Source organism: Bactrocera dorsalis, chromosome 3 (genome assembly GCF_023373825.1).
Source record: "Bactrocera dorsalis isolate Fly_Bdor chromosome 3, ASM2337382v1, whole genome shotgun sequence".
Classification (NCBI taxonomy): Eukaryota; Metazoa; Arthropoda; class Insecta; order Diptera; family Tephritidae; genus Bactrocera; species Bactrocera dorsalis.
The window spans coordinates 56,678,722-56,705,986 of record NC_064305.1 but is presented as its reverse complement, the minus strand read 5'-3'; the positions used below and the strand labels follow the sequence as shown (position 1 = coordinate 56,705,986).

Sequence of the window (27,265 nt, the reverse complement as noted above, 5' to 3'; positions counted from 1 at the left end):
TGAAAGCAACGCACATTAAAGGTTTTTCCAGAAATCGACTTTAACAACTGTTTCGAGGATTGCAAAACAACGTTCGCGAAGGTGGATTACTTTGAGTGGAACGAAGAAGATTTTGAAGAATAAATTAAGAATTTTAAAATTATGAACAAAGTCTTACTATTTTTTGCTCATAGTACTAAAATATAATACCACAAAGAAAAACATTACCAAATTTCTTTTTTGATATTTATTTTATTTTGAACATTTTTTAAATAACATAAATTCTACAAACATCTAATATTAGAAAACTAAACATACATTAGCATACACATAAATTAAATTAAATCTTATCTAATGATATTTTCATAAAAATTGCAAATATTTGCTGCACTTGTACCGTAAAACCGTTGGGAGTTTATTTAAAAACTGAACATTTGGACTCACTTTGTTGATATTTGTTTTCAAAGAAGTTGCTAGATCACGCGTATATATAAATGTTAAGGATAATTAGTGGTAGTAGTTTGCAGGTGAAACCGTTAAATTTATTTTAGAGACCAAAAACTTAACTCTAGATTAAATACTAAAAAAACAAACAAACATATATGAGAGCTGTTAATATCTAGTATAAAAATACGAAATTACCTATTTTGTGTTAGATCTGCATATAAATATGCTGTAAGTTAGTTAGCAGTTAGTTTGTTGTAGTAACTCCCGTACAATTCAAAACGTGATTTTAGTGTTAATTGGATTTGGGACGTACAGTTATCATTAAGCAATGGCTTTAGTCAGACGCCCAACTAGCGTAAACTAATGAATATCTACTTAGCTAACTCATATGTGTCATGTAAATTGTAAGCGCGTTACAATATGCCCGGTCAGAGAGAGCTCATAAAAAATAATTATTTTAAAAGGTCCGTGCCTTAACTGGGCGGCGTTCAACTAATTAGCACATAAGTACTAATTGTAATTTAAGTAAAGTATAAACAATAATCATTGGCAAGCATTTGTTAATTAAAGTAGTTAACGCAAGATTATTTATTACTCTTCGATGTGTTGGTTTGGCTTTGAGACTGTGTGTACGACTAACTTAGCTTAAACTAAAGCTCTTCAAATAAATAAATAAATACAATACACATAATATAACTTAACTTAACTTAGAGCTAGCACTAGTATGTTGTTACTATATATAAAGTAGTATAATAAATTAAAACTAAATTAAAGTTAAGAAAAATTTTAAAATTAAACTGTAAGCATAACTTAACCTAATTTGCCTCTTATGTGTATTTGTGAAAGCACTTCAAGTTAGAAAGTAACATAGGAAACCGTTTCACTTATGCTTATGAACTATTACATATTACATACTAGCATACAAATATGATATTTATGCACGCTTAGCCCCTCCCTACTTCTTTAAATATATGTATATATGTATGTATATTCTTCACTGTGGCAGCATTTATTAGTTCTTATGTATTTACAAAATTGTGTTTCATTTCTAAGTAATGTATTTGACTGTTAGTAACATTAGGTTTAGGTTAGTCGGTTTTTGAGGTTATCTAAGGCCCGCAATTCCAAACTGTGCAACTGTGCGCTCTTCATAGTGTTTTTGCTCTCTTTCTTTACTGTTTTGAATTCTTTAAGGCACAAAGTTTACATTCATTAGTTTGCAATTGTAAGTACCGCTATTCTAGATTAACATTCTAATTTAAAAAATTAAACTTTTTACAATAAACTATATTAATAAATAAGTATATAAGTATAAACTAAAGACTTTGTCTTATTCTATGGCCTGTGATTTACGCTGCTGGCGGTTTACCGTGCACGCGGAAGCGATATAGACACGTGTACTGCGCATGGCCGTGATTCGATTCGATGCGCAGCTCCACAATCTCATATGGCCGCTTGATGTCCTTGTTCTTTATGGGGAAGTATTGCAAGGAGGCATTGTTATCTTCAAACTCATACTCACCGAAAAGCACTGGCTCGAAGTCTTTCTCGTGTTCGAGACCCTTGGGAAATGAGACAAAAATTTAATTTAGATCTTTAAGTATTTTCGGTTTTTATGAATATTTGTTTCGATTTATATTAATTTTTTGGAAATTTTGTTTGATTGCCACTAAATATTGAGTTTTAGACGAGACACTCTGAATTCACTCACGCCGCATACTACCAAATTACAGACGGGCAAAAAAAAATCCACAAGTCGCTGGACTTTAGTCCTTAGGAAAATACAAAAAAAAATGTTATTGGCTAAATACTAGGTTATCGGTCTGCCGGTCTGTTGTTGTTGTAGCGGTAAAATACATTCCAACATTCCTGTAGTAATTTGGAAGAATAGTGCCGGGACGACTGTTCTTGACCGGATAAAAATCCGGGTCCGTTCCGGTTACTTAGACCCAACTATCGTTGGAACGGGCCGACCGGTATCGATCTACGTAGCTCTGATATGGCCTTCTGGATCTTGCGATATGTTGACAACGTACAATATCCCAATTGTCCACATCTGACTTTTCAAAAGAATTATTTTTTTAATCGCTTGGATCGTAAAAACATGCTAAGATGGTAAGTGTGATGTTGTAATTTACTCTTGAAATGGCATTTTAATATCGAGAATTTTTCATAATAGACAAATAACTCCAAGTTTAACACAACCTGCTCAAGGGCGACTAACCGAAAAACCGAATCGAACTGTATACCGTTAACTTACCCAAACTGTAAAATTTCTTGGCGCTGAATCAATGCGTCCGTTTGGTGAAAGGGAACGCGGTATATGCTCCAACGTGAAGCCCGTTACATATACCATTGAATTTAGTTTTAAAACTGCAAAAATGCAAAATAATGATGAAGAAAAATAAAGTGAACACTTAATAGACTTCCGACTTACCCAAAAAGCCCGGAAATCCTTGGAATGCCCAGCATTCACCAGGCTGTACCTGCGGCGAAATAGCTATGCGTGGCGTATTGGTGGGATACCACAAAGGTATGCCAAATATGGATATCTGTGCCGATTTGGTCTGGTAGTTCTCAGTACAGCGCGTAGAGAGTATCTGTCCGCCAGCAGACTCCAGCGCAAAGTCCACCAAACCTGTTTTGTCGGCATCATATACGTTCAACACCGATTTGACTATCTTATGCACCTCCTCCTCAGACAACGCCGTATTGATTTGTTCCTTTAACGCTGACACGCTCTTCAGACGCTCGTTAATATCACGCATCAACAACATGCCGGACCGATCGATCTCCTCACGTATCTTATTGTCGGTGCCTTTGTTGAGCGCCAACAAACGCTCCTCGAGATAGTCCTTCGCCACAAACATACTGCGCACCCAGTTCTGCAAATCGATATCCTCCAGGGGCGCGCCGCCAGGTGTGCTTGCCTTGAAACCTAGTATTTCTACTAGCGACAACTTGATTTGTTGGTTGAGCAACTTGAATGGCTCATCTTTGAGTGTGGCCAGCTTGTTTTCTATCTCCAACAACAATCCACTGAAGCGTTTATCTGTGGCCAACTCATGCTCCTGCATGCGCTTGAGTAAATCATCTTGCGTCACCTTCAACTTAGATATGGATTGATGAAGTCCTTCATTTTCGGTTAACTTGTCGGAGAGTGCAAGCTTGATAAAGGCTATCTCGTTGTTCAGCTCATTGATAAGTCGTTGTTGCTCGCTGTAGGCAGCGCTGTGACCGGAGCCCTCATGCAACTTTTCTGTATGCAAATGTTTGCTCTCTAGCGCCAAAGCGATGCGCGCATCCACAAACTTGGCCAACTGTGGTGCACTTAAAATACGCAGCAACAACGCGTCCAAATCAATGCGCTCCAATAGCAGCGTATAATGTTTCTGTTCATGCAATTCCATGTGTTCGGTTATAAGGCGTTTTATTTCTAACAAATTTTCACTGGACAGCGGCACCGGTCGATCTGCCCAATCACTTGCTTCCAGCTGAACCCGCACCAACTCGGCCAGTCGAAGTACCTCGGCCTCACTCAGCTCAGCCAACTTTACTTCGGCATTTCCCCATTTTAGTTTTTCTTGCGCCACAGTCTCGAGCACCAACTTTGCAATCATTTGCATCTGCGCAGGGCTCAATTGTTCAGCGCGCACTTCTTGCTCGCGCTGTTGTTTCGCCAACTTCAGGTCAATCAATTCCTGCACATAACTGTTCACATGATTCAGTATGTTCTCATATTCCTCGGCGCTGAGCGCTTTTTGAAGTCGCTGTTCGATGTTGTGTATATGCAAGTGCGCTTCGGAATCACCACTGCCTGCTGCACCACCACCCACATAACTGGCGTAGTAATGGTTGAATGAGCTCTTGACATTGTCCGGCAGCTGTTGGATGTAGCCTTTGAAGGAGTTGCCGCCGTTGTAGACGGCACTCTGCCAACTAGCAAGTAGCGAAATAGGCAGCAGAGCCTGTGCCCGTTGTAGGTAAAAGGCGCGATCTTCCTCATCCTGTAACCACCATGCTGTAATTGAGGTTATATTGTATTTATTTAAAAAGACTCCAAGTTATTACTACAAAATGTATTATTAAGAGAGGTTAAAAGCGCTCCATGTGTTCGGGGTGTTCCATAGGCAAGGTTATCACGTCTAAATATAATAATAATTAATAATATGAAGGAACTGCCAAAAACGTATGGACATTCAAGACATAAAATAATCTTCACAGAGTCAAACAATGAAATGCGTCATTATTTTAACCCAAAGTAGTCGAGATTAATGAAGATCATGTTTAGTTCGGGTATGACAAAATAATGGTAAACGCTTGGAACTCTTCGGAAAGGGGTACCCGGTTTAAGGGTGAAAACTGTGCAATCGAGAGACTTTACTCCACTTGCGTTCATTTAGAGCGAAGTTAAATCGGTTACGGAAAGAAAGATAGGAGCCCACAAATCTACTGATGGTATTGCCTTGACCTACATATACATATATGGTAAAAACTATTCTTGCAAATTCTTATATGCAAAAAGTATCATTCAACAATGAATGGCAGTTATCGAGTCCCCCTAACCATTTATAATATACCCAAGTAATAGTTACCCCGGACCTTGGAGTGTTAGAAGACCTCTTGATTTGTCTTTACCAAAATTTACTTGTCAAAGGCAGTATTTGCTTGGTGGGTTTCACTGAACGACCGCCCGTTACTTGAAGCAATGAAAATATGACGATAACCTTGGAAGCAAATCTGAAAAGCTACTCTGAAGAAGACTAGCGCTGGTCAAAAGACCTAGTGCGGTACAGATACACTCAAGTCTCAGCGATGGGCAGATTTTCGAGCATGGAAAGCATAGAAAGAGAAAAATATTCGAAACCAAACGATTTTCCTCTCTCCTTGACTTAAGTGGAATGCTCGGTAATGATGGGACATTATGAAGAGGGAAAATACAATCGATCACAATTCGCAATGCATATTAGATTCCTTTAGTGGTCCGATATCGGCAATTTCGATAAATAAGCAGCTTCTTGTAGACGGACAGATTGACGGACTTGGGTCAATTGACTCAGCTCACCATGCTGTTCATTTCTATAGGTATATATTTATTTTATAGGGTCCTCGACGTTTCCTTCGGGGTGTTACTAACTTCGTGGAAAAGTTAATACAAAATATAGTATATATATACATTAATATATCTTAAATAAACATATACGAATTATAAAACACTCATATCCTTCTTCATTAAAGGATCATAAAATAAAATGCTTGAGATACTGATTAATCGTTTGAAATATAAGAGTAAAGGATTTAGAATTTGCCAAATGGACTGTTAAGCAGGAAGGATTTTAATTTTTTTCGGCATACGCCACTTTGTATTAGAAAAAATGTATAAAAATGGGAAAAACTTACTGAATTTGATCCAAATGAAGAAGGATAGAGTAGTACAATTATCAATTTTCACATTTCATACCCAAAGAAGAGTAAAAAGTAGTTGGAATACTCACCTAAATGGGATAAATGCATGCAGCTAAGCTAACGCTAACGCTAACTCGGAACAGAGTAAAATAAAAAGCGTTTTTCGATTTGGTTTTTCTGGATTAAATTTTTTTTTATTTTAGTATTATACTGTTTTTAACAAACCAAATGTGATAAAAATATGAAATACATCGAAATAAACGCGAATACCACGGACTTTAGGAAAAATTTTGAAAAAAAATTTTTAACAATACAATTATTTGACATATCAAAACAGTTATTATTTTTTATTAAATAATTAAGTTTAAAGCATTTAAAGAGTTGAAAACTTTACGTTGTTAGACAACACAGAATCTTTCACTTAAGTATTGAACGGATTATAGTTTGTAAGTATGTAATAGCTTTCTGTGGCGTGTTTGTTTGTTTGTTTTGGTTTCTACTTTAGATATGTGTATGTGTGTGTAGATGTGGGTAGGTTGATGTTGATATTTAATTAATTGCAGCATTCTCTATCCTTCTCCGATTGGTGTCAAACAGCTTCCGCAGGAAGCATATGCTTTTCTAACGCAAATGCATTTGTGTGGTGAATTTGTCCCGAAACACTACGCATACAACGTATGCAGCTTAGTGCAAAGGGCGAGGTAGGGATTAAAGGATTGGTTAAGGTATTTTAGTATTTTAGGGAGTCACCGTTAGGATAGGATAAACGATGATATCCGAAATGCAACGATTTTTGTACGTTATGACATTTTTGTAGTTAACTAGTTTACTATTTTACGAACGAAATCTAAAGAGTTCTATAATGCAAAACTAAGATATTTTGTACATTTTTGTTCTAAAGTAGGAAAATTGAACTTAAGGTCTTGAGAGAAACGTTAAAGAAACGAAAAGAGCAACTAAAACGTCAACAAAAAAAAAAATAAATAAATAATATAAATTATAAACGATAATAATACAATAACAAATACAATGAAAATTAATGGCGCATAATAAAAAATATTATAATTACGATTTTCGTATTTTAACTGTTGTTGGATTTTTTTGTGTTATAGAAATTTCTTTCTAATTTGTTCAGATTGCTAATTGTTGCAACAGCTCAAAGGTAAATTGACCGAAAATTTTAACCAAATCAATTCTAAACGCGTTCAAAATGTTCTTCGCGTTGAAAAAATTTACGACCCTCATCGTAGATATTACTAGAAACCGTGCGCAAATACATAACATAATCATCGGTCCAATCGCGAAAATCTGCTAGGCGATTGTAAGTTTGTTCTTTAAGTGCAGCGAGTTTATCCTCTTTGAAATATTCGGACATATCGAGTTTGGAGAAATCTGGGAGTGTGGGTAAGGTGAAGGACATTTCGGAAAATTGGGGTATCGTTGGGTGATCTAGGTAATGGTAAAGGCCTGCGGTGCAAAAGCGTAGTTTTTCACAACAGTTGGTTTTCGATTTTATATCGTGGGGAAAAATTGCAAAAGAAATGAAGAAGAATATTAGTATAAAGTTGAAAAATCGGCGAGCAATATGTCAATGGACGGTTTGTATGTAGTGGTGATCTTCCCTGCACGAACTTTTTTATTAAAAACTTTTTTCGAAAGCTAACTGTGAGTTCTAAAACTTACAAACCCTAACGAAACCTAACTGCAAATTCTAAAAACCCATTTTCAAAACCTAACTGTAAATTCTAAAATTTACAAAAGCCGTTTTTGAAATAAAACTGTGAATTCTAAAATTTACAAAACCCATTTTCGAAATAAAACTGTGAATTCTAAAATTTAAAAAACATATTTTCGAAACCTAACAGCAAATTTCTTATATAAAAAACTATAATGAAAAGTTTATATATAAAAAAATATTTCATCGATATTTGTTTGTAGCAAAACTATTTATTGCGCAATTATTGAAATATCAAATATAATTCTGATTATATATTGTTCAAAGAACTTGAATAAATGGGTCATATCATCAGGGTTGCATATAATGCACAAAAAAATAATTTAATTACATTTTTTTAATTTTAAATCCTGAAAATCTTTATTAAAAATATTTTCAATACCAAATATGGGATTGAAAAATAAATATTTTTAAATTTAATCCAAAACACTCGATCGAAAAAAATTTAATTCACAAAGCATGTACTAATTAAAAATTAAAAAAAAAAAAAATGTTTGAAAATTATTATTTTATCACGGATATGTACTAGAACACGAACTTTTGAACTAGAGCTCTCTAGCTTCAACCGCTTTTTATTTTATCAATTTTTAATTCTGAATTTGGGATTAAAATTTAAATTTGCAATTTTTTACTATTTAGCTAAAAAAAATTTAAATTTTTACTAATAAATTAAAAAATATATTTTTCAATTTTAGTCCGAAAAATATTAAATCTTCAATTTTTTTTTATGTTGGAATTAAAAAATTTGTTTTTCAAGCTTTGATACCGATGTTAGGGTAAAAAAATCAAAATCTAATTTTTTATCCCAAAATTTTCAATCAAAAAACTCTTCTCTTAATACATATGTTAAGAAACAAATATCAAAATCTCATTTTTTAATCCTAAAAATGATTCCATTAAAAATTTCACACCCCTTATTATTATCAAATTTAGATTCTCGAAAAAAAAAAACAATTTAAATATAATAGAAAACTATATTGCGCAATTTTATATTAAATCTCCTTTATTACCTGTGCAATATTTTAATTTTCTGAAATTATGAAATTTTCCACACGTGACGCGCGCAACAACAGTCAGCACGTAGCGTCATGGCGAACAACAAACTGCTACATACATTTACATATGTACATGCGTACATATACATATATAATATAGATATGACTGAAAATCATATAACTATGCATGTATTGGCTAAAAATAGCAAAGCGATATTAAGCACTTAGCCGCACAGCTTCAGCAGTTCAATAACAGTTTTCAAATTCACTGCCACTAGCGGTTAATGACAACGCTCACAACGCTACAAGGTCAACACGTCTGAAAATTTATTACAAAATCGAAATATATTCAATGTCAGGGGCTATTACTACGCGTGTAGCGCTTTAACAATGGCAATTTTTGTTGTCTGTCGCAACCCACACACCTACTAGTTATTCTATTATTTTTCCGCAGAGTCCATTGACATAGTGACAAGCTTCGTATAAGGGTTCACAATAATACTCACCGGCCAACAACAACAATGGCAATAAGATCAATAGTAGCAGCAGAAGGCGTTTTCTGCCTTTGGAGTCGGCATTAGACGATTGCAAGAGCCAAGTATCCAAACAAAGTAGAGATGAAATCGATATGTAAACATAACGAAAGAGTTGTGATATGGACGATGATATGCCTTGGGCAATGGAGCCGAAGAAACCTGCAAGGAAGCAAAATAGTGAATACATATTTGATTGCATTTATACACAAGTGTATAAAACTATATATACATAATATATATATATTGAATTGTGCGCTCACCTCGTTCCTCCTGTCCGTATTTCGTTGTGTAGAATGAACTGTCATAACCAGTAGCTGCACCACCACCATCTCCGCCACCAGTCACCGCTGACCATGCGCTGGTGATTGTCGTCACAATCGTTGTAATGATGCGTGTATACCATGATTGCTTCTGTTCTTGCATATATCGATTGTACTGACGTTTGCGGTAGCCATCGAGTTGGTAATCGATTTCATCACCCGAATCATAGGTGAGTTGCTTGGTCATGTGGTTGATACGTTCATTGTGAGTTCTCAGGCCAAGACGCGACATATTCGGCATGGCAACAATGCCGGGCGCCAATTCTCGTCGAAACGACGAATGCTTCGAGTAGGTATAATCCGTTTTCGGTGTGGTGCTGCAATAAATATTGATGAGTGTATATTATTTTTATTTATTGAACAAATCTCAAACACATTTGAATTGTAAATTATGAATGCACATGAATTACACTCACTTCCAGTACTCGCCGGCACGTTTGTATTCCAGGTATGCAATGTGATCGCTAAGATCGCCATTTGAACTGCTCAAAATATTACTATACGATTTATTAATGCTGCTATTATTGCTGCCGGCGGCTTCCGCCCTGCGCAGTGATCGTTCAAATTCTGTATTGAGCACATTTTGGGTAATTTCATTATAACTTTGCCGTGCAGCCTCTACACCAGTGCCGCCGGTGAATTGCGAGGCAAAACTCTCTTGTAAATAGTTCTCTATGGCCTTTGGTGTGGAGGCGGCAACACGTTTGCGTTTTGTAACCACCGTAGTGCTGGTTGTGGTGGTGGAGGTCCTATTCGTTGACGACGACGACATTTGTTTGGACTTCTGTGAAGACTCTTCGTTGATGCTCATCGAGGTCTTCTTTGATTTACTCTCCGGGCTTGTGTCTTCGCTGGAGTAATCTGATGTTTTAGATTTTTGTGTTTGTTTTGCTGGTAAGATAGATGATGCCACCTCAACAGTTTCCTCCACAATAGTTCTGATCAGAAAGCGAATATAAAGAATGTTTATCAAAACAACAGAATTTAGTAAATGCTTTTGTTATTATAAAAACAACAAAAATATAATATTATAATATATAGATGTATGTATGTCTTAGGAAAAAGTGGAATTCGTGTGCTGACGATAGCATTGGTAAACAAAGTGGATTAAAATATTTATAAAGAATTTTTAAGATAAACGCCATAAATATTTTTATAGCAAAATTCAAACAATACAATCTGCGAACAAATTGTTTACGTCGGGCGACTACAGCATATGCATAGCTGGCATAAAATCTGACCGATCAAAATCGTATATAGAATGCTTTGTATTTGTAAAGGGCATCAAAGCTTTCGTGCAGCCTAAATTAACTTTTTTTCTTGTTTTTAATTACAACGTGCGATACGTAAACATTTCACAATACTCTCAAAATTTCTACTAATAAGTTTTATATCTCTAACGATACAAAAAATAAATGGTGAAATCGCGAAAGTCTTAACTATGGTGCTTGAGATTATTTACTTTCATATTAATATAATACTTTTGCTTCGTATTGTGAATTTCGTCACTATCAGGTTGCAAAATCATTAAGGGGCCCAAATACTCTTCACAAAATAATACTTCCATATACATATCTAAATATTCTTAAAACGAGTTTATAATTAATTTAAGGGAAATGATCACTGGAGAACTATAGTTACTATTAAAGAGTTATATCTCTAAAGCTATATTGAGTTAGGTCAAAACAAGCCAGTTCTATTTGTTTTTGAATTTGTTTCTAAATGACATCAGAAACTGAGCACGCCATTTATTTATGAAGAAGGGTATACACCTTTATTATTCCAACTCCTCGCTTATCAAGATCTTTAATCATACAAAAACCAAATTAGTGCGAGTGTAGCATAATTTATGCGCTACGCACAAGTTCTATTTAATTGTTATGCGCATACTAAATATGTATATTTCCAAGCAACTTCAAACTGTGGCATGTAAATAATTATATTTGCTATTACTCGTTTATTTCGGTTTAACCTTCAAAAAGCTTAATAGCGAAATAAACAAAAAATGGAGTTGTTGTTGTGCGTAGCCATTGAAGCTAAAAATTTATGGCCAAACAAATAATAACGTCGAAAGCGTAGTACAAAAAAAAACAACGCGGTGTGTCGTCATCGTTCAAAATAAAAACTAGAATAAGCACATAATCATTCCAAGAATACTAAAAAACAAACGCAAAAACACAATAAGACTGATGGCCAGCGAGTTTTTGGCATATACATATATATAAATATATCCATGGATATAAACATATGTATATACATATGTATACATGCTTCTCACCCTGCCAATTTGCCCAGTTAGTCAGGGTAACGATGACGAGTTCGGTTTGAATTCAACGGCAAACTGGTAATAAATCGCGTGTTTATATTTATTTACTTTCTCACTTGGTTTCAATTGTTTTGTTACTGTATATGGAAATCACTAAAGTGGGTTAAAAAGCGCGCCAATACGCGAGTGTATCGTCTTCAAACAGCGCACGTTTCGTGCAATGAACAATAAACTGACAAAAAATAACGAACAGCGAGTAAAGCACGCACACGTTCAGTCAGCACAACACCCGGGCACAATCTGAACGCCACAATTCGAGTCATTTGAATCTCCAATTTGGCGAACGTTACAAAAAATAAGCGCTGCCTGTTGCCGCTGCTAGCTTTGACTTACATAAATGAGAGCAACTCGCCGCCTCTAACTTGAACTATTGCGCGAATGCGGACGATCGCGCTCACATTGACGCCACACACGCCTGCCTGCTCCATCTCCCGCCCATTTCAGTTGACTAGCTGACTAAATAGCTACGCGATGACGACATGCACACAACTACATCATCTGTGACACCACAGCGTCGGTTTTGGTTTTTGTTTTGCTTTGTCGCTTTCTGTTTCTATTTTGTGTTTTTATTTATTTTTAGTGTGTTTTTTTTAGGTTCATTATCTTGTCGTTGGTAACTTGTTGTTTGGCTCGTTCAATGTTTGGTTGCACAAAAAAAAAATACAAATAATTAAATCGCATTGAAGTTCGAATGCCGCACATGTGCTCAGCCACTTGGAAATACACTTATTGATTAGTTCTTTGTTCGAATAATATTAAATTTTATCAAAGTACTTACTGCACATTGGGCATCTTCTTTTTCTGTTGGTGATGATGTGTATGGCCCTCCTCGCCAGCATATTCGCAGTTTTCGTGGTCGCAGCTGGAACGTAGGAAGGGTGTTTTTGAACGTGAACGTCGACGTGTTTCTATTTGATAATCATCCATTGTATTGGCAACGTGTTCACTTTGAAGAAAGGTCAACCAACTGTGATAACTGCAAAATTAGGCATTAGTGCACAGTATTAGTAAGAGGTGGTAAATAAGTGAAAGTTTTATTGAATGCCAAATAAAGCAGGTACTAAATATACATATGTATAATATAATACATGTATAGTATATATGTATGTACATTTTTAAATATGCGTACATACAAACAAACATCTCCATATATTTCAACAAGCTTTTTGAGAAAAATCCTACAAAAATAAAATTTTCTGGAGATGCGTCTTAGTATAGAGTAGTAACTAGGAATTGGATGCCAGAGCTATAATTTATACATCACAGACTTTTTAATGTGCTCAAGGATTTCATTTTCCACATTCGAAATCAAGCAACAGAATGTAAAAATGTATATTTTTCGAACTCTTTCGAAGGGAGTGGGTTGTTTACAATTGAGTCAGCGATGATAGGAAATGTAAATGTGTATTCAAATGAATCAACGCATATATATGTACATATATATCAAATTGCGAGCATGTACATAAGCATTTAAGTGAATAGTGTAATTATGTACTTAGAAGCCAAAGGCGCACGAATATATATGTAAGTGTATTTAAATAATATGTGTAAACTTCAATGTATGTACATACATACATATGTATGTATATAATTTCTGACCACATGCCAGTGATGAATGAAAGTGAATGCCTACAACTGTGCACTTGATTGTGGTATCAAGAAGTTATCCGTGCGCAAACGCAGTAATACATTAAATAAATAAACAAACCTTAATATATTCAAGGATTTACGGTCAAGTTGTATATATGGTACGTGTGGACGCCTACAAAACCTATTAAAATAATATACATACATATGTACATATGTATATTATATTGAAAAAAAAAAAAAATATTTTCTTAACGCTTTCAACTAATTCTTTAAGAGTTACAATTATTACAACTGAGGACATATATGAAAGTCTACAGTTTAAGGAATTAGACATTATATTTGATTTTATATGAATTAGTTCGTATGTGTATCTATATATTGGTTTTTTCAACGTCTGGAAGCATTCCCTTATGTTGATTAAGCTTTGCATCGCATTTTAACAGTTTCAACACCACAACTGTTTTTTTTTTTAACACAACTTCCATTACGTTTTTATTTAGATTCCTCAGCGTGTGTGTGGTATGAGAACTGCTAACGGCTACGAAGTACATAGAGAATAAAGAATGAAATAAATAACGTATTGAGTAATTGCAAATTGACAAAGGAGTGTACAAATTTGCAATAAGAAAAGAAAAATTGTACACACATGTGGCATAATAAGCCGGTATAAACCATACGATAAGGCAACCGGCAAAACGATGGAAACAACAGAGGTGCACTGTACTGAACGAGTTATTTGTGTAAAGACCTAAATGAATCATACAAATATCTAAGAAGAATTCTTCTACTATATTTTCTGTATTCCTAAGTTGCAAAGAGGAGAGACCAAAGAAATTATTTTTGAAAATGTGATAAAAGCGGTTGTGGCCAAATTAGCAACGCGGGTAAATTTTTGAAATTTAGAGATTTTATGCAAAGATTTTCTTATATTTTAACACAAACTGAAGTATAACGCGTAAATCGAGAGCATGAGAAATCAAACTGATTGTTCGAGTATTAAGGAATCAACTTATAACTACCAAGACTGAAATATGGAGTAGCGTAGGGCCTATATTCAAAATTGATGGACAAATGGAATAACTTAACTACGTATCAATTATAAACAATGTCATGCTATAATTTGCTAATGGGCACATGACCCTAAAATAAATTTCCGAAACACACAGCGCAACGCACTAACCAATGGTTTCATGACAATTTGATGGTAAACCATATAAAGAAACTTTGATCAATCAAAAAATGTACGGTCTTACAAAGTAAAACTTTTCGATAAATTAAGCGAATGGACATAAATGATGTAAGCAAAGGTTCCACAGGATATCTAAAAAAATTAGTTTTGCTTAAAAAAGAAATATTAAACTTTTTTTAATAATTGCTTTATTAAAACACGAGTAAATTTTAGAAAAGCATCCCAGGATTTTGGGATTAAAATGGTTATGTACGGATACAGATGTCCTCTAGATTAAGAAAATATATACATAGTTGCCCCTGATTTATGGTTTTTGAGATATTTGCATTTAAAGTTCAAAAATTCAACTATTTAAAATGAATTTTCCCATTTATAATGAATTTAGTGGGTATATTTTTAACTTTTATATCCACTAACACTTCACTAAATCGTTTCTAACCATTATTAAATAGTGCAAAAATAACTTTTATTCAACATTTAACTTTTGTTCATTTATTTTTGTTCGTGCAATAAGAAAAGGGTTGCATTCTAACTAATAATGCTAAATATCGCTTCCAACGGAAAATTCGTAATCGGAAGATTCTTGTGATTACTAGTCTTACGATTACATATTGTCATATAAAATACGAAATAATGCAGCATCACTATTTATAATATTACAAGAGAAGGAAAAAACCATTTCAAAATAGAAACTACTCATATTGATAAGAATTATTTTTTTAGTTATAATTTCATATATCTATCCTCAGTCTTAAAATTTTGTATGTGATGTATGAACAGTAATCATTAAAAAAAAAAAAAAAATTAAATCTAAAATTGTTTCGATAAGATTTAAGAGACGATAACACTTATATGTAGCAAATCAGAATCCTCGAAAGTCTAGCGTTAGAAATGCTAAGTATGTGATCGGTATTGTGGTTTCATAGATAAATACATGAACGTATCATATGCATGTATATAATATGTATTATCTGATAACATTCCCAATATTTTTAATTTTATTAGCACAAACGAACATTTCATACACCGTATCAACCGATTCTGCTTTCATCATTATTTTGTTTAATTCTTTCTGTTTGCAAACGCAAGGTGCCAAGTTTTTTAGAACTATCGCTGCATTTTACTAAAAATAATTTGCAAAACATTGCAAGGCGAAAATGCGTAATTAGAAAATGAGGGCAATAGCCGATTTGCTTTTGATGAAAATAGCGACAATTGTAATGTGGCCCGGGAAAATATGAGTAAAATTGTGAAAAAAATATGTGTGTAGAGCTGTTCCACAAATGCAACAGTCATATTTTTCATATACATATGTAATTATTGAATTAAACAGTCTTTATACAAGAATTATACAAGAAGTTTACATTTTCTTTTAATCACAGTTATCTTGTGTGAAGATCATTACTATTATTATTAACAGTATAGAAAGCAAACGGCAAGCTTTTGTTATTATACAGTTACAAATTATTTGAAAAATAAAAAAATTGTTGTATAAATATATATACATATTTTTTATTGTGTAAAAGAAACATATTTGAATAGTCACTCAGAATATGTAAAACCCGCGCTGTAAAAACCCTAAAGGCTTCATTCTACATACAGCTTTGCACTTTGTTGAAAGTGTTTATTATTTGAAATATTTCCTAGTGTGCAGATACTTCTGTATATTCCACATTTACCTTCCTCGAAATTAATCATTTAGTCACATATGTACATATATACATATGTATACTACTTATATTAACACTGTACAAGTTGTATAAATGTATGTCCGATTGGAAATATATCACCTAATTGAAATTCTGTTTTACAATTATGATTGGAGGTAAATAATTTATTGAATATTGAATAAAATCACTTTTTCACAACTTTGCAATTGATTTTCCTTCATAACGGCAACATTTATGCCAATCTTTTTGCCTGTTTTATGCCTTATAACGTTTGCATACTTGAAGAATTCTGCCACTGCGCCGTTACGTTTAGCACTGGCAGCGGTTCAACATAACACGTAGCTAAATTTGTATTTTCTTAACACTACACATCAAAATTCTTGTAAATAAAACTCACTAATTTTGTGTTTTGATACTTGCTTCTACCGCACACACTTTTACATTTAATTTACTAACACAAGATATTAAATTTAGAAATGGTCCGATTCGACACGAAAGTTTTCCGCATAAAAATTATACTTAAATTTATATCAGCGGGCGATTAACGAATGAGCACAAAGTGAAAGATAATCAGAAAAACACACACGCGTCGGATGACATTTAAAAATATCTAACAACAGATGTCGCAATTTCAAGATAAATTAAGATTACCGCCAGCATTGCCATTTGACTGCATTTTTTTCAAATAATTCTACACTAAAAATTAAATGCTGTTAGGCTTATAAATCCCAAAGAACGATGAAATTATTCTTTACAAATGCTGAAATGGAGCAATTGGAAACTGAAGCCTTCTGAAAACTGGTTTAATGCAACAGGGGCATTTCTCCATTAAACTTCCCCGTTAAAAGGGGTACACCAAGCATATTTCCGGTGATCTCTTTGAACAACCGAAAAGTTTATCGTTGCCTTTTAAATCTTGCATTGTTCTGGGCTATGTTTCTAGTGATTGTTGACGTTTGATATTATACATACTTACAAATGCTTTTACTTTTAACTTAGTTGAGGTAAAAACTATCATATCTTCATCAAACAGTTCAGTAAATAGAGAGTCATCATCAGAAAAAGCAACGACTTTGCATTGGTGAGGATTGATGGTAGAATGGTCCAAGTTTACAACTACCTTTTCATCATCGTTTCAGTCCGTTCTACGCAACGGAATCGACCCGGATTTTATCCGCCCAAGGGCTGTTATTTCGGTGATCTAACCCCGTTTAGATCGCTAAGTTTTAGTTTAAGTTTGTTGACACTGGAGCAACGCCTTGCAAGAGGGTTGTTCCGTGTCTCGTATTCCCGTTCCCCGGGCCTGGAAGAATTTTTCTGCTGCATTTGCGCTAAAAGACCCATCCAAACTCCACCTCGACCATGTTTAATACATGTAATGGATGAAACCATCATAAGACCTGCTCAGGCGCCAGGCCACAGGGAGTGGCCTTATGTTGCTAACGCACTACTGCGACCTTGTCCTCAACGGCTGTACAACTAGCACCTAGTTCACGCACTGCGCGGCTCCTCCAAGGTCCATAGGAGCTCCAACAGGCAACATGACCCCCATTCTGATCTGACTATCACTCATAGACACCCGCGACAAAGCCGCATCTTACAATTTAACTGCAACGGACTACAGAGCAAAATCGAGGAGATAGTTGCATGAACAAGTTCAAAGTTTTACGTAAATATCGCAGCGAGATAATGGTGGAGCCATATCGTCTAATCGATAGAGACATCGACCGCAGGGATACTGCCCCAGAATGTCAGGATATACATAGCTATCCGTCAGGCGATGTCGAGTTCGAAATATTTAATATATGCATCCTCCTAGTTACATATTGCCCTACAGGATATCAGCCAAATACAGGTTCGTAAAAACCCGTTTGGTACTAAGCGACTTTAACGCGCACCACGATCTTTGGCCTGCCTTTCGAACCATCGTAGGAGTATGTAATTGGTGGAACAGACTGAAGATTCGTCATTCTGCACAATGAATACTTTCACCGTTTAGGAGGTTCAGAATATCATCAATAAGACAAAATCGTCTAAAACCATTGGCCTTGATGGAATCAACATGCTTATGCTAAAGCATCTAGGCTCGACGGGAGTAAGCATGCAATGAGTCTTCGCATGCCACTGGTCACCTCTTTACATGCCTCGCCAACCCCACTCATCTAACACCCCTTTCCCTATAGTCCGACCCCATCGGAACAGCACGTTTCCTGCGCTTCCCGCTAAATGACGTCGACGACAACCTGGATAACCCTCACCATTCTAACGGAGACATCGGTAAATGTGTAATATATATATAACTGTAATTAAGGGATAATCCTTCTCTTATAATGGCTTGCATATATGTCAAAAATGGGTTCAATCGGACCAATACTTTCCTTAGCCCCTATATACTTACATACTTAATATAAAAATTTTCGATTTTAGGGGTGACTTATCCCAAAATAAGAGAGCGTGTTTTATTCATAACAGTGTATTTTTGTGCCTAAAATAGATAAATTTGAGCGAAAACTTGTCCTAGCCCCAATATAACTACTATCAGGATTTTCGAACATCCGGCTGACTTTTCTTTATATGATTGGTTTTACACCTTAACGCATTCCCTTGGCTTTGATTCTTGCAAGTTGCAAGAGTACAAAATGTTCGGTTGCACACGAGCTTAGCCCTTCCTTACTAAGTAAAATTATAAATGATCGAGACGTATTGTGAATTTTAAAGCTGTTAATTCTATTAGGTTTGCATTTGTCCCTATGATGACCACAAGATTTCAATTGATAACTAAATTTCAATACTGAAAATAATGGATTAGACGTTCTTTTGTGCAAATCTACATAACTTTTGCACGAATTTGAATTCACTTCGAACAAATTCTGGAATGATCCGCATACTTACAGGACGATTCTGTGAAAACCTCATCAACGCGCCTCGTTTTTGAGTTATTGACCTGAAATTTACACACTTCCTGATTTCCCTACGATTCTGCTCATTTGCGGAACTTCTAATATTGGACCATTATAGCATATTGCTGTTCCGAATATATATTGAATTCCGAATATATTATTAGGATGGGAACACTATAGCATTTAGCTGCCGTACAACTGACAGTTAAGAACAGAGTCCTTTTTTTAATATTTTATCCTATAAAAATGCATTTGAGAACGGTATTTCAGCTTCGGGGGATGAACCTTACATAGTTTCTTGTAAAACTGCTTCAAAGAAATAATCAAACATTTTTAATTGATATTATACCACACAAGTATAAAAGTCATTTGCAAATAATTATAATTGTTTGAATTAGAAATTGATTTATTTTCTATTCCACAATTCAATTGTTCGGAAATACGGAACACAAAAGTTATACAAGTTATTTTTTAGATTTATTTTTTCATATCTTCACACATTTTCACAGTGCACGAGCCATAACTCTGCGACATCGGTATTTTTATATCATTCTAATTGCTTAATGATATTTGTAATTTCTGTGGTGCCTCATTTTACCGTAATTGATGGCATAGAAGAAGGTCATAGCAGCAAGGGTAACCTGGAAAAAAGGTGCAACACCTGCACGTTTTGGCTGCACGTATTTGTGCTGCCAGCGCCACCAGGCACGGCTAACGGCACCAGCAATAGCTTGGGGTGACTTGTTGCGGCGACTCAGCCAAGCGCCAATCTCACCAACTTTGATTTGACCGAATGGCACATCAGCTGTAAAGAAAAACATTTTTTAACAATATGTGTACACATTTCTTGGCAAAACTGAATCTGCTGTAGGAAACGTCATTACGTAATGGCACCCGACACATTTTCTATTTAAATTTTACAAACCTTTGCCATAGAAACGTGCTGGATCGTATGGTCCATGGACCTTTGGGTTATACTCAGCTGGATAGTCACCAAATGCCATTTTTACTCCTAAAATTATTTGATTATAAAACGAAATTCATTGAGCACTAGATTGAAAACTTACTTCTTCGACGGACTGCAAATATGACAACTTTGACAATTAGTGATATAAGCGATGTAACTGCGTCGAAAGAATTCGTTACTAATATCGATTACTTATATCCCTTGCTGAATAAAAAATTATCTCAATGTAGTCGAGTCAATGAGTAGTAGTATTACAATATTCTGTATTTTTATTAATTAACATAATTGAATATTTCGATAAACACAGTAAGCAAACCAAATTCTTTATATTTTATGGAGATATATTTAGGAAAGAATACTCTTTACTGCATGTAATAATATAGTATCATTTTATAATTGCTGATTTTGACGTTGCTTGGATATGAAGTTGCTTAATTGAAATAGAATTCTTTTTAACAAGTACTTGAAGTGCTGCCAAATTTTGGCCAATTTGTTGCACTTACACACATAAATCCAATTGGACATTTTAATTTGTTCTTGGCATTTATGAGTATAAACAAAACATCTAAGAAGAAAATTTTGTGTGAAAAATTATAAAAATAGTAACTAAGTTTGTGTAAATATATTTCAATAAGATAGAAGAAAATCTGGAGCTGCTACGAAAGAAGCGAAACCGTGGCAAAATGAAGTTAGAAGCGGTGAACGGGAACCTAGTATCGCTGACAGTGAAGGTACCGCCAGCGGCTGAACCAGATATCCCAATGGGTTCGGAGGAGGCGGATGAAGAAACACACCCACAACCTACACTAGCTTCCCAAGAGCAACAAAAACGTACAAAAGAAGATGGTTGCGGAGAAGAAGTGGAAAAATCAGTAGGTGGTGCCGGCAAGAAAAAAGGCACCAGAAAAAAACGCTCAACTAATTGGGAGGAGGCTGAACGGGTGAGCACTACACATAAAAGACCTAATGTCTCAATAAAAAGCTATAAATGCAATAAATAATGAATATATTAATTGATGCCTGTTGCTTTTCTTGCAGTGTCTCTTGGTGGAAGTTATAAAACCAAAAGTAGAATATGTTGAAAATCGTAATGTTGACGCCAAAAGCATAAAGTCGAAACGCCTTGCCTGGATGCATATCACTAAACAGTAAACTGCAGAAATATATAAAAATAATATTTGTTTAATATTGTGTATATATGATTGTATATATTTCAGATTCAACGTACTAAATTTCCGACATCGCTCGCTGGAACAAATTCAGGTTCAATGGCGAAGTATGAAAAACACAGCAAAACGGGAATACCAGCAAAAGACTCCAAATGCTGGGACATTGGAGGGCTTGTCCATGGTAGAATTCATGGAGGAGATGCAAAAGGATCCAACCAATTCACGCCCTCACGGACGTAGCAACGGCATTATAATCAAGAAAGAGTTACTAAGTATCGACGATGAAGATACGCCTCTAGCGGCCCTACCCACAACGACAACCACTAGTGATGATACCTTACAAGCATCGACGCTTGCATTACCTTCCCCACCACAATCCGCTGAATCGCAGCCAGAAGTTACATTGAAGGAGCAGCCGCAACAGAACACAGCCATACGCCAAAGAAAAAAGCCAATGCAAAAGAAAAAGTTGCAAAACAATGACAATGCTAGCAGCGATGGTGCCAGCAAAGCGAAAAAACTGCAGCGTTTAAATGTATGTGATTAATTTTGTAATTGCGTTTGTTTTAAACTTTAAATGTGTAAGCCAATTTAATTTTTTTATGATTATAATGCTCATAGATCACACAAAACGACGCTGAACTACTTGCCAACAGTGAAAGTGATGCTCAAACTTCCAGGGCGCTTTTGAGTGCAGACGACATAATCTATAAAATTCTTCCAACCGATGAAAAATATAAAAAACAAATTTTCGACCTGATAAAACGTTCGCATCTGGCCGAAATCGAGCATGCACGCATCGAACATGAGCAGAGGCTCAGTTTCGAAACAATACATCAGGAACTGAAACTAAGTTATTTTCGTAAAAATGAAGAGTTGAAGCTGTCTCAAATGCGCGAAGAGCACAATGCACGAATGCGTCAAAACGAACAAGAATACAAAGCTCGTATGCGTGCATATATGTTGAGTTCGCGTAATACGCCACCAAAATGTACAAAAAATAAAGTTGGTTGCGAAGTATATGATAAAGTCGATGATAATTCTAATGCATCCAAACCTACATCCGAAGATTGAATATATATTAAGAGTGCTAAGTGAAAACAGTATTTTAAAGATTAGCAAAATAATGTTATGTTGTAGAAAATTCAAATATTTTACTCCTGCAACACAGATTTAACGCTGCCATGCAATTTACTTGTATTGTTCTAATTATTACTAATGATTTTTTGGTTTTACGATCCAATATCCATTTTTAAAAATAACTGGTATACACTTGCAAAATGGTTGTGTAATTGAAAATAGATGTGCATGCATTCGACCATTGAAATTATCGAAGAAGAAAATACTCAACTATTTTATGATTGTTCATGTGCTATTATAAGTTGATTTTTGTGTTAAGTTAATTTTAGTTTATGCTTACTTTTGTGCTCATTACGATGAACAATACCCTGCAGAATTCCACAACACGTCGGGTTGTTGTAGTAGCCGCTAAAAACATCCCGGAAGTAATTTGTGGTCCGTTTTGGTTACGTAGAATCAACTGTCTTGACAGCATCTGGTCTACGCAAGCGGTTGCAGCTGGATTTATTAACGTTCAAGGGCTGTCGCCATGCCAGCAGTGACCTTCTTTCCGACAACTATTTGCGGTGTCGCTCCAAAAAAAAATATAACCATAAGCCTCTATTTTGGACATATATTATTATTTGTAATTACAGTTAGTTGTAACTTTTCTTCTTCTTCCTTTCTGTGCAATAGCCGTCAGCTACATTGAATCTAATGTTTATTACATTTTATACCGATATTTAGACGCATGTAATTTTACACAATATTTAGTAAAATTAGTCATAATGAGTTTGTCATTAACAACAACAATTGCAAATAAATTTAATATTATTAATAACAATAATTAATAAAAATTAAAATAAAACAATCATACTTAAGCGCTATGAGGTAAAATGCTTAAATATCTTTTTGACCAACTACATGCAACAATAGTGCCTTCTCATATGAATTCAATGAAGTCTCCACAAATGAAATGTATTTTAGGAATTCCACGAAGAGCTACTAAGGCGCTTAATTACTTGATGAAAGACTTTTCAACTTCGATTATTTTTAGTTGCATTCAATGTACATATATAAACAACAATGATATGTATTTTTAGCTTATGTTTACATACGCATACATATATGTGAACATGTGTATGTGTATAAAGCAATAATTGTCGCCGGATATTAAGTTAGTTAGAAAAGGGTCTGGACAAAAACAAAATATTGTGTGCATTTGTGATTAGAATCAATGAAGGAATGAGTGATGACAAAAAATGAGGAAGAAGACGCAAACAGAAGTGGCAATTACTCTAGACAAACCAAAGTCATTTTTTTATAGTAACCAGGATTGCGTGCCGACAGTATCATGGCATTATATTATACCCTAAACAGGGTGTATTAAGTTTCCCACGAGGTTTGTAACATACAGGAGCTAACGTCGAAGGCTCTATGAAGTAAGTATATGTATATGTATATACTTACATGCATATGTGCATGTATGTATATATTATGTATAAATGATCGACGCGCTGAGTGGATTTAGCCAGGTCGACCTGGAAATACCCGATCTAGTCTTAATTTTTGAGATATCATTCTGAAATTTTGCATACATCATTGTCTTCTCAAGAAGCGCATCAGTCGCTGTCATCGGACTACTGTAAGATATATCTGCCGCACAAACTGAACAGTCCAAATCAAGATAAAGATTTATATATATCTTTTTCATTTATTAAGTAACCTTAATTCGACTTGTACGTTGTACATATGTATCAAACTGCGAATCTTCTCAATTGGCGTAGACACCGCTTACGCGATTATAGGATGGAGGATGGAGTCATGTGTAGAAGTGAGTAAAGTTCTCTGATCGCCATTCACTTGGGAGTGGCCAGAAACGATTATTTTACATATGACTTAAGCAGCTCACGACTTCCGGTCTTTGACCAAGTATCCTCTGGGTAGCCAAAGAACATCCGCTTGAAGGTGAGCTAAAGTGAGAAGGCGAAACATCCCCTTCGCAGAGCTGTGCGCTGGATTTGGGACCCGCAACGTAAAAAATCATACCAATGAAACAGAATATAATGAAAATATTTTTCCATTCGATGCCCATCGTTTTCGGGTTAGTTATGAAGGTTGATCCATTTTGAGCTTTCCTACCTTTTGTATGTGTTTACTTGTGTTTGTACATATGTATGTATGTATAATTGCCATAAGAAATGCTTCTTTGAAGGGTATCTCAGTTTTGGTGCAGTCGAAGTTAACGGGTTTTCTTGTTCTAAATGGGAATCCACAACGATAACAGACGTTGCATGCCAATACAGGCACATACATACATACATATCTACTTACAATAGGAGACACATACATACTTATGTAGATAAGTATATATGTATGTACATATTTGAATCCCAAAGCACAGCCTTATGCAATTAAACGGAGGAGCTTCTATTATCCTTTCCCATTAAGCACAATTTCAGCTCAGATTCACAAATACATACATATGTACATATGTACGAGCCGAGACAAGTTATTCCTACGCACATGTGTACTACATATTGCCTTTTATACATATATGTACATACTATATGGATGTCGGTGAGTATTATAGGAAAGCTAAATGCGCACGTTGTTATGTCGCACTGATAAGCGTGCAATTGCTATGAAAAATAATATCAAAACAAAATACGAAAATGCATATATGTATGTATATGTATGTATGTATATAATCGCACACAATTTGCACAATATCCTTGCAGTCGCTGGGTACATACTTACATACATACATATAAAGTTTGTTTACATTGCAGTGATGCGCACTGAATGGACCTTTGTTGCTGCTGGTCGAAATTGAAAACACAAATGACATATTTACATATTTACACAAATTTTCTAGGTAAGTTGGGCTCAGCATACGTACATTCATATGCATATGTATGTATGTATATTTACAAATGCATACACACCCACCGAACTAAAAGCACTTTTACTTTTTCCATGCGCTTCCATCTACATACTTATGCTTGTATGTATGTATGCCATTCTATTTACAAATTTTATATGGAAACCATCAGTCAACAGCATCTAGTGCGTCTGGCTGCATTCAGTTGAATCAGGTGGCGTTTATCTGTTGCGCTGTAGCTTTGCTGCTGTATTGCTGCCGCTGTGTGCGCGTAGGTTAGTGGGTATTTGTAACGATGTGCCGTTATGGAAACGCGTCATGCTCCTGATTGCACTGCAATATGCCACACATTCGGTATTAAAATACTTATTGCATGGAGGTTCATACATACATATGTATGTATGTATGTATGTGCGTACATAATGCAGGTATGAATGAAAGGTTACTTTTTGTGTGGCATCATTGCGCAACATCAACATTACACTACACACATTCGAACATATGTACATACATACATATGTATGTACATGAGCAAGTGTAAATATGCGTGTATACTAGTATTTGGGTACATATGGTTGTATGTGAATGGGACAGTGAGTGCGTGCACAGCAGTCAATGCGCGTATGTGCTTTGCACTTTTTTGCCTCGATTGTAGCTATTGCGTATTGTTCTAGGCTATTAATACTGCATGGCATTGGCTCGTATAGCAAGTGCTGGCTAATATAATTCTGCATAAGTGTGTGCATGAATATAAAAGCTCTCGGCCAAATTTGCCTTTTCCGCATTTGGTTAAAAAATAGCGTTTATTAATAATAACAACAAATATTTGTCAGGGATTCGATCTGCATAGTATGTTCGGAAATAAAAAAGTTACCTTAACAGTAATCCATTCCTGATGATATTTTATAATACAATATTAAACAGTTTATAAGCTATTGTCCGATTTGAACAGTTTCTTTGGAGATTGTGCCGTTTTATTAGCCAATAATCCATGTCAAATTTTGTGATGATACTTCGTCATCTACATAGCGACGAATGCTCTCGGAGCTGGAGTGTGTTCATCCAAGCGGACGACACGATGCTGGGTCAAGGGAGCCGAAAATACCAATGGCTTCGAAGTTATGACGGTCAAGAGGGACATGAGAGCCAAGCCGTGAGTGCTACGACTGATTGTTTGATTACAGGAGAAATTTCGTCTTGCCCTCGTTCACTACCAGACTCATTTGCTTCACTTCCTTATCCAGTCTGGCGAAAGCAGAAATGTTTATTTACGTGTCGTGTTTATATTACGGTCCCAAACCCAGCGCACAACCCTAAGGAGGGATGTTTCGCCTTTTCACTTTAGCTCGCCTTCAAACGGCAATGTTTTGGCTACACGGGGGACACTTGGTCTAACACCGGAAGTCGTGAGCTTATTGAGCCATATGTAAAGTAATCGATATCGCTGTTAATGTCTGACCTATCTTTCTGTCGTACCGTGGAAGATAATGAAGAGGTTATGAAACAATACTTAATCAAGGATATATGCTAAGACTTTCATTTACATCTCTGTTTGATGCTTGGTGCTGGTCGGGAGAGTGTTCGAGCTCTGGTTCTGTTAGTGCTCGTCTTCCATGATTGTATTTTGTACCAGGGCGATCGCCGAAGCTTTATGTGCGCCTAAAAATATGTGGAAAAAAATGCCAAAGGAAGGAAGATGTGCCAGAGAAACAGCTAGCCGCTAACGGTAATAACGAAGAATATTCTTGCGGAAAATTTCTTGTAACAGACTTCAATTAGCTAACGAGATTCCAGAGAACAAAGCGCAGTTTCAGGATGAGGGGCACTACTTTCTCCTAAATAATCTTAAATTGAAGCATCAAATGCACATATCTCGGAATACAAAGTCTCATTTAGCTCTCATTTGCTAGTCCACACAACATTTCTAATGAATTTCACTTCGATAAATCATGTTTAATGTGTTCAAAATTCGTGGTAAATGCACATATACTTTTGCTTTAGCTATTTACCTTTTGGCATACTTATTGAAGTCACGTGTTGCTTGCTTCAGTTAATCCTTACAAGTAACCCTTCTCAATTGGAAACCCGTGTTT

At 35.4% G+C, this 27,265-nt stretch overlaps 3 protein-coding genes across 9 annotated transcripts; 1 reads left to right on the top strand and 2 right to left on the bottom strand.

The window, feature by feature from the left end:
• Window positions 1-1,412: 1,412 nt before the first annotated feature.
• LOC105223046 (klaroid protein) lies at window positions 1,413-16,749 on the bottom strand. Of its 7 annotated transcripts, none has more exons than XM_011200645.3 (8): window positions 16,591-16,749; window positions 12,523-12,720; window positions 9,835-10,356; window positions 9,359-9,735; window positions 9,069-9,257; window positions 2,864-4,447; window positions 2,687-2,799; window positions 1,413-1,988 (listed from the first exon to the last, which is right to left on the bottom strand). In XM_011200645.3, the coding sequence occupies exons 2-8, from the start codon at window positions 12,669-12,671 to the stop codon at window positions 1,776-1,778; spliced, it is 3,147 nt and encodes a 1,048-aa protein (XP_011198947.2). In that variant the 5' UTR covers window positions 12,672-12,720; window positions 16,591-16,749; the 3' UTR covers window positions 1,413-1,775. The 7 variants fall into 7 exon arrangements, with proteins under 7 accessions (XP_011198947.2, XP_011198948.2, XP_029404868.2 ...); XM_011200646.4 differs by having other exon boundaries at window positions 16,473-16,745; XM_029549008.2 differs by lacking the exon at window positions 16,591-16,749 and adding an exon at window positions 16,203-16,449.
• Window positions 16,750-19,472: 2,723 nt separating this feature from the next.
• LOC105223048 (putative ATP synthase subunit f, mitochondrial) lies at window positions 19,473-20,229 on the bottom strand. Its single transcript, XM_011200648.3, has 3 exons — window positions 20,161-20,229; window positions 20,019-20,105; window positions 19,473-19,898 (listed from the first exon to the last, which is right to left on the bottom strand). The coding sequence occupies exons 2-3, from the start codon at window positions 20,095-20,097 to the stop codon at window positions 19,654-19,656; spliced, it is 324 nt and encodes a 107-aa protein (XP_011198950.1). The 5' UTR covers window positions 20,098-20,105; window positions 20,161-20,229; the 3' UTR covers window positions 19,473-19,653.
• A 318-nt stretch (window positions 20,230-20,547) lies between these two features.
• LOC105223049 (uncharacterized) lies at window positions 20,548-23,197 on the top strand. The gene is made up of 4 exons (XM_011200649.4): window positions 20,548-21,001; window positions 21,099-21,208; window positions 21,278-21,764; window positions 21,851-23,197. Exons 1-4 carry the CDS (start codon window positions 20,744-20,746, stop codon window positions 22,301-22,303), a joined length of 1,308 nt encoding a protein of 435 aa, XP_011198951.2. The 5' UTR covers window positions 20,548-20,743; the 3' UTR covers window positions 22,304-23,197.
• The last annotated feature ends 4,068 nt before the right edge of the window (window positions 23,198-27,265 follow it).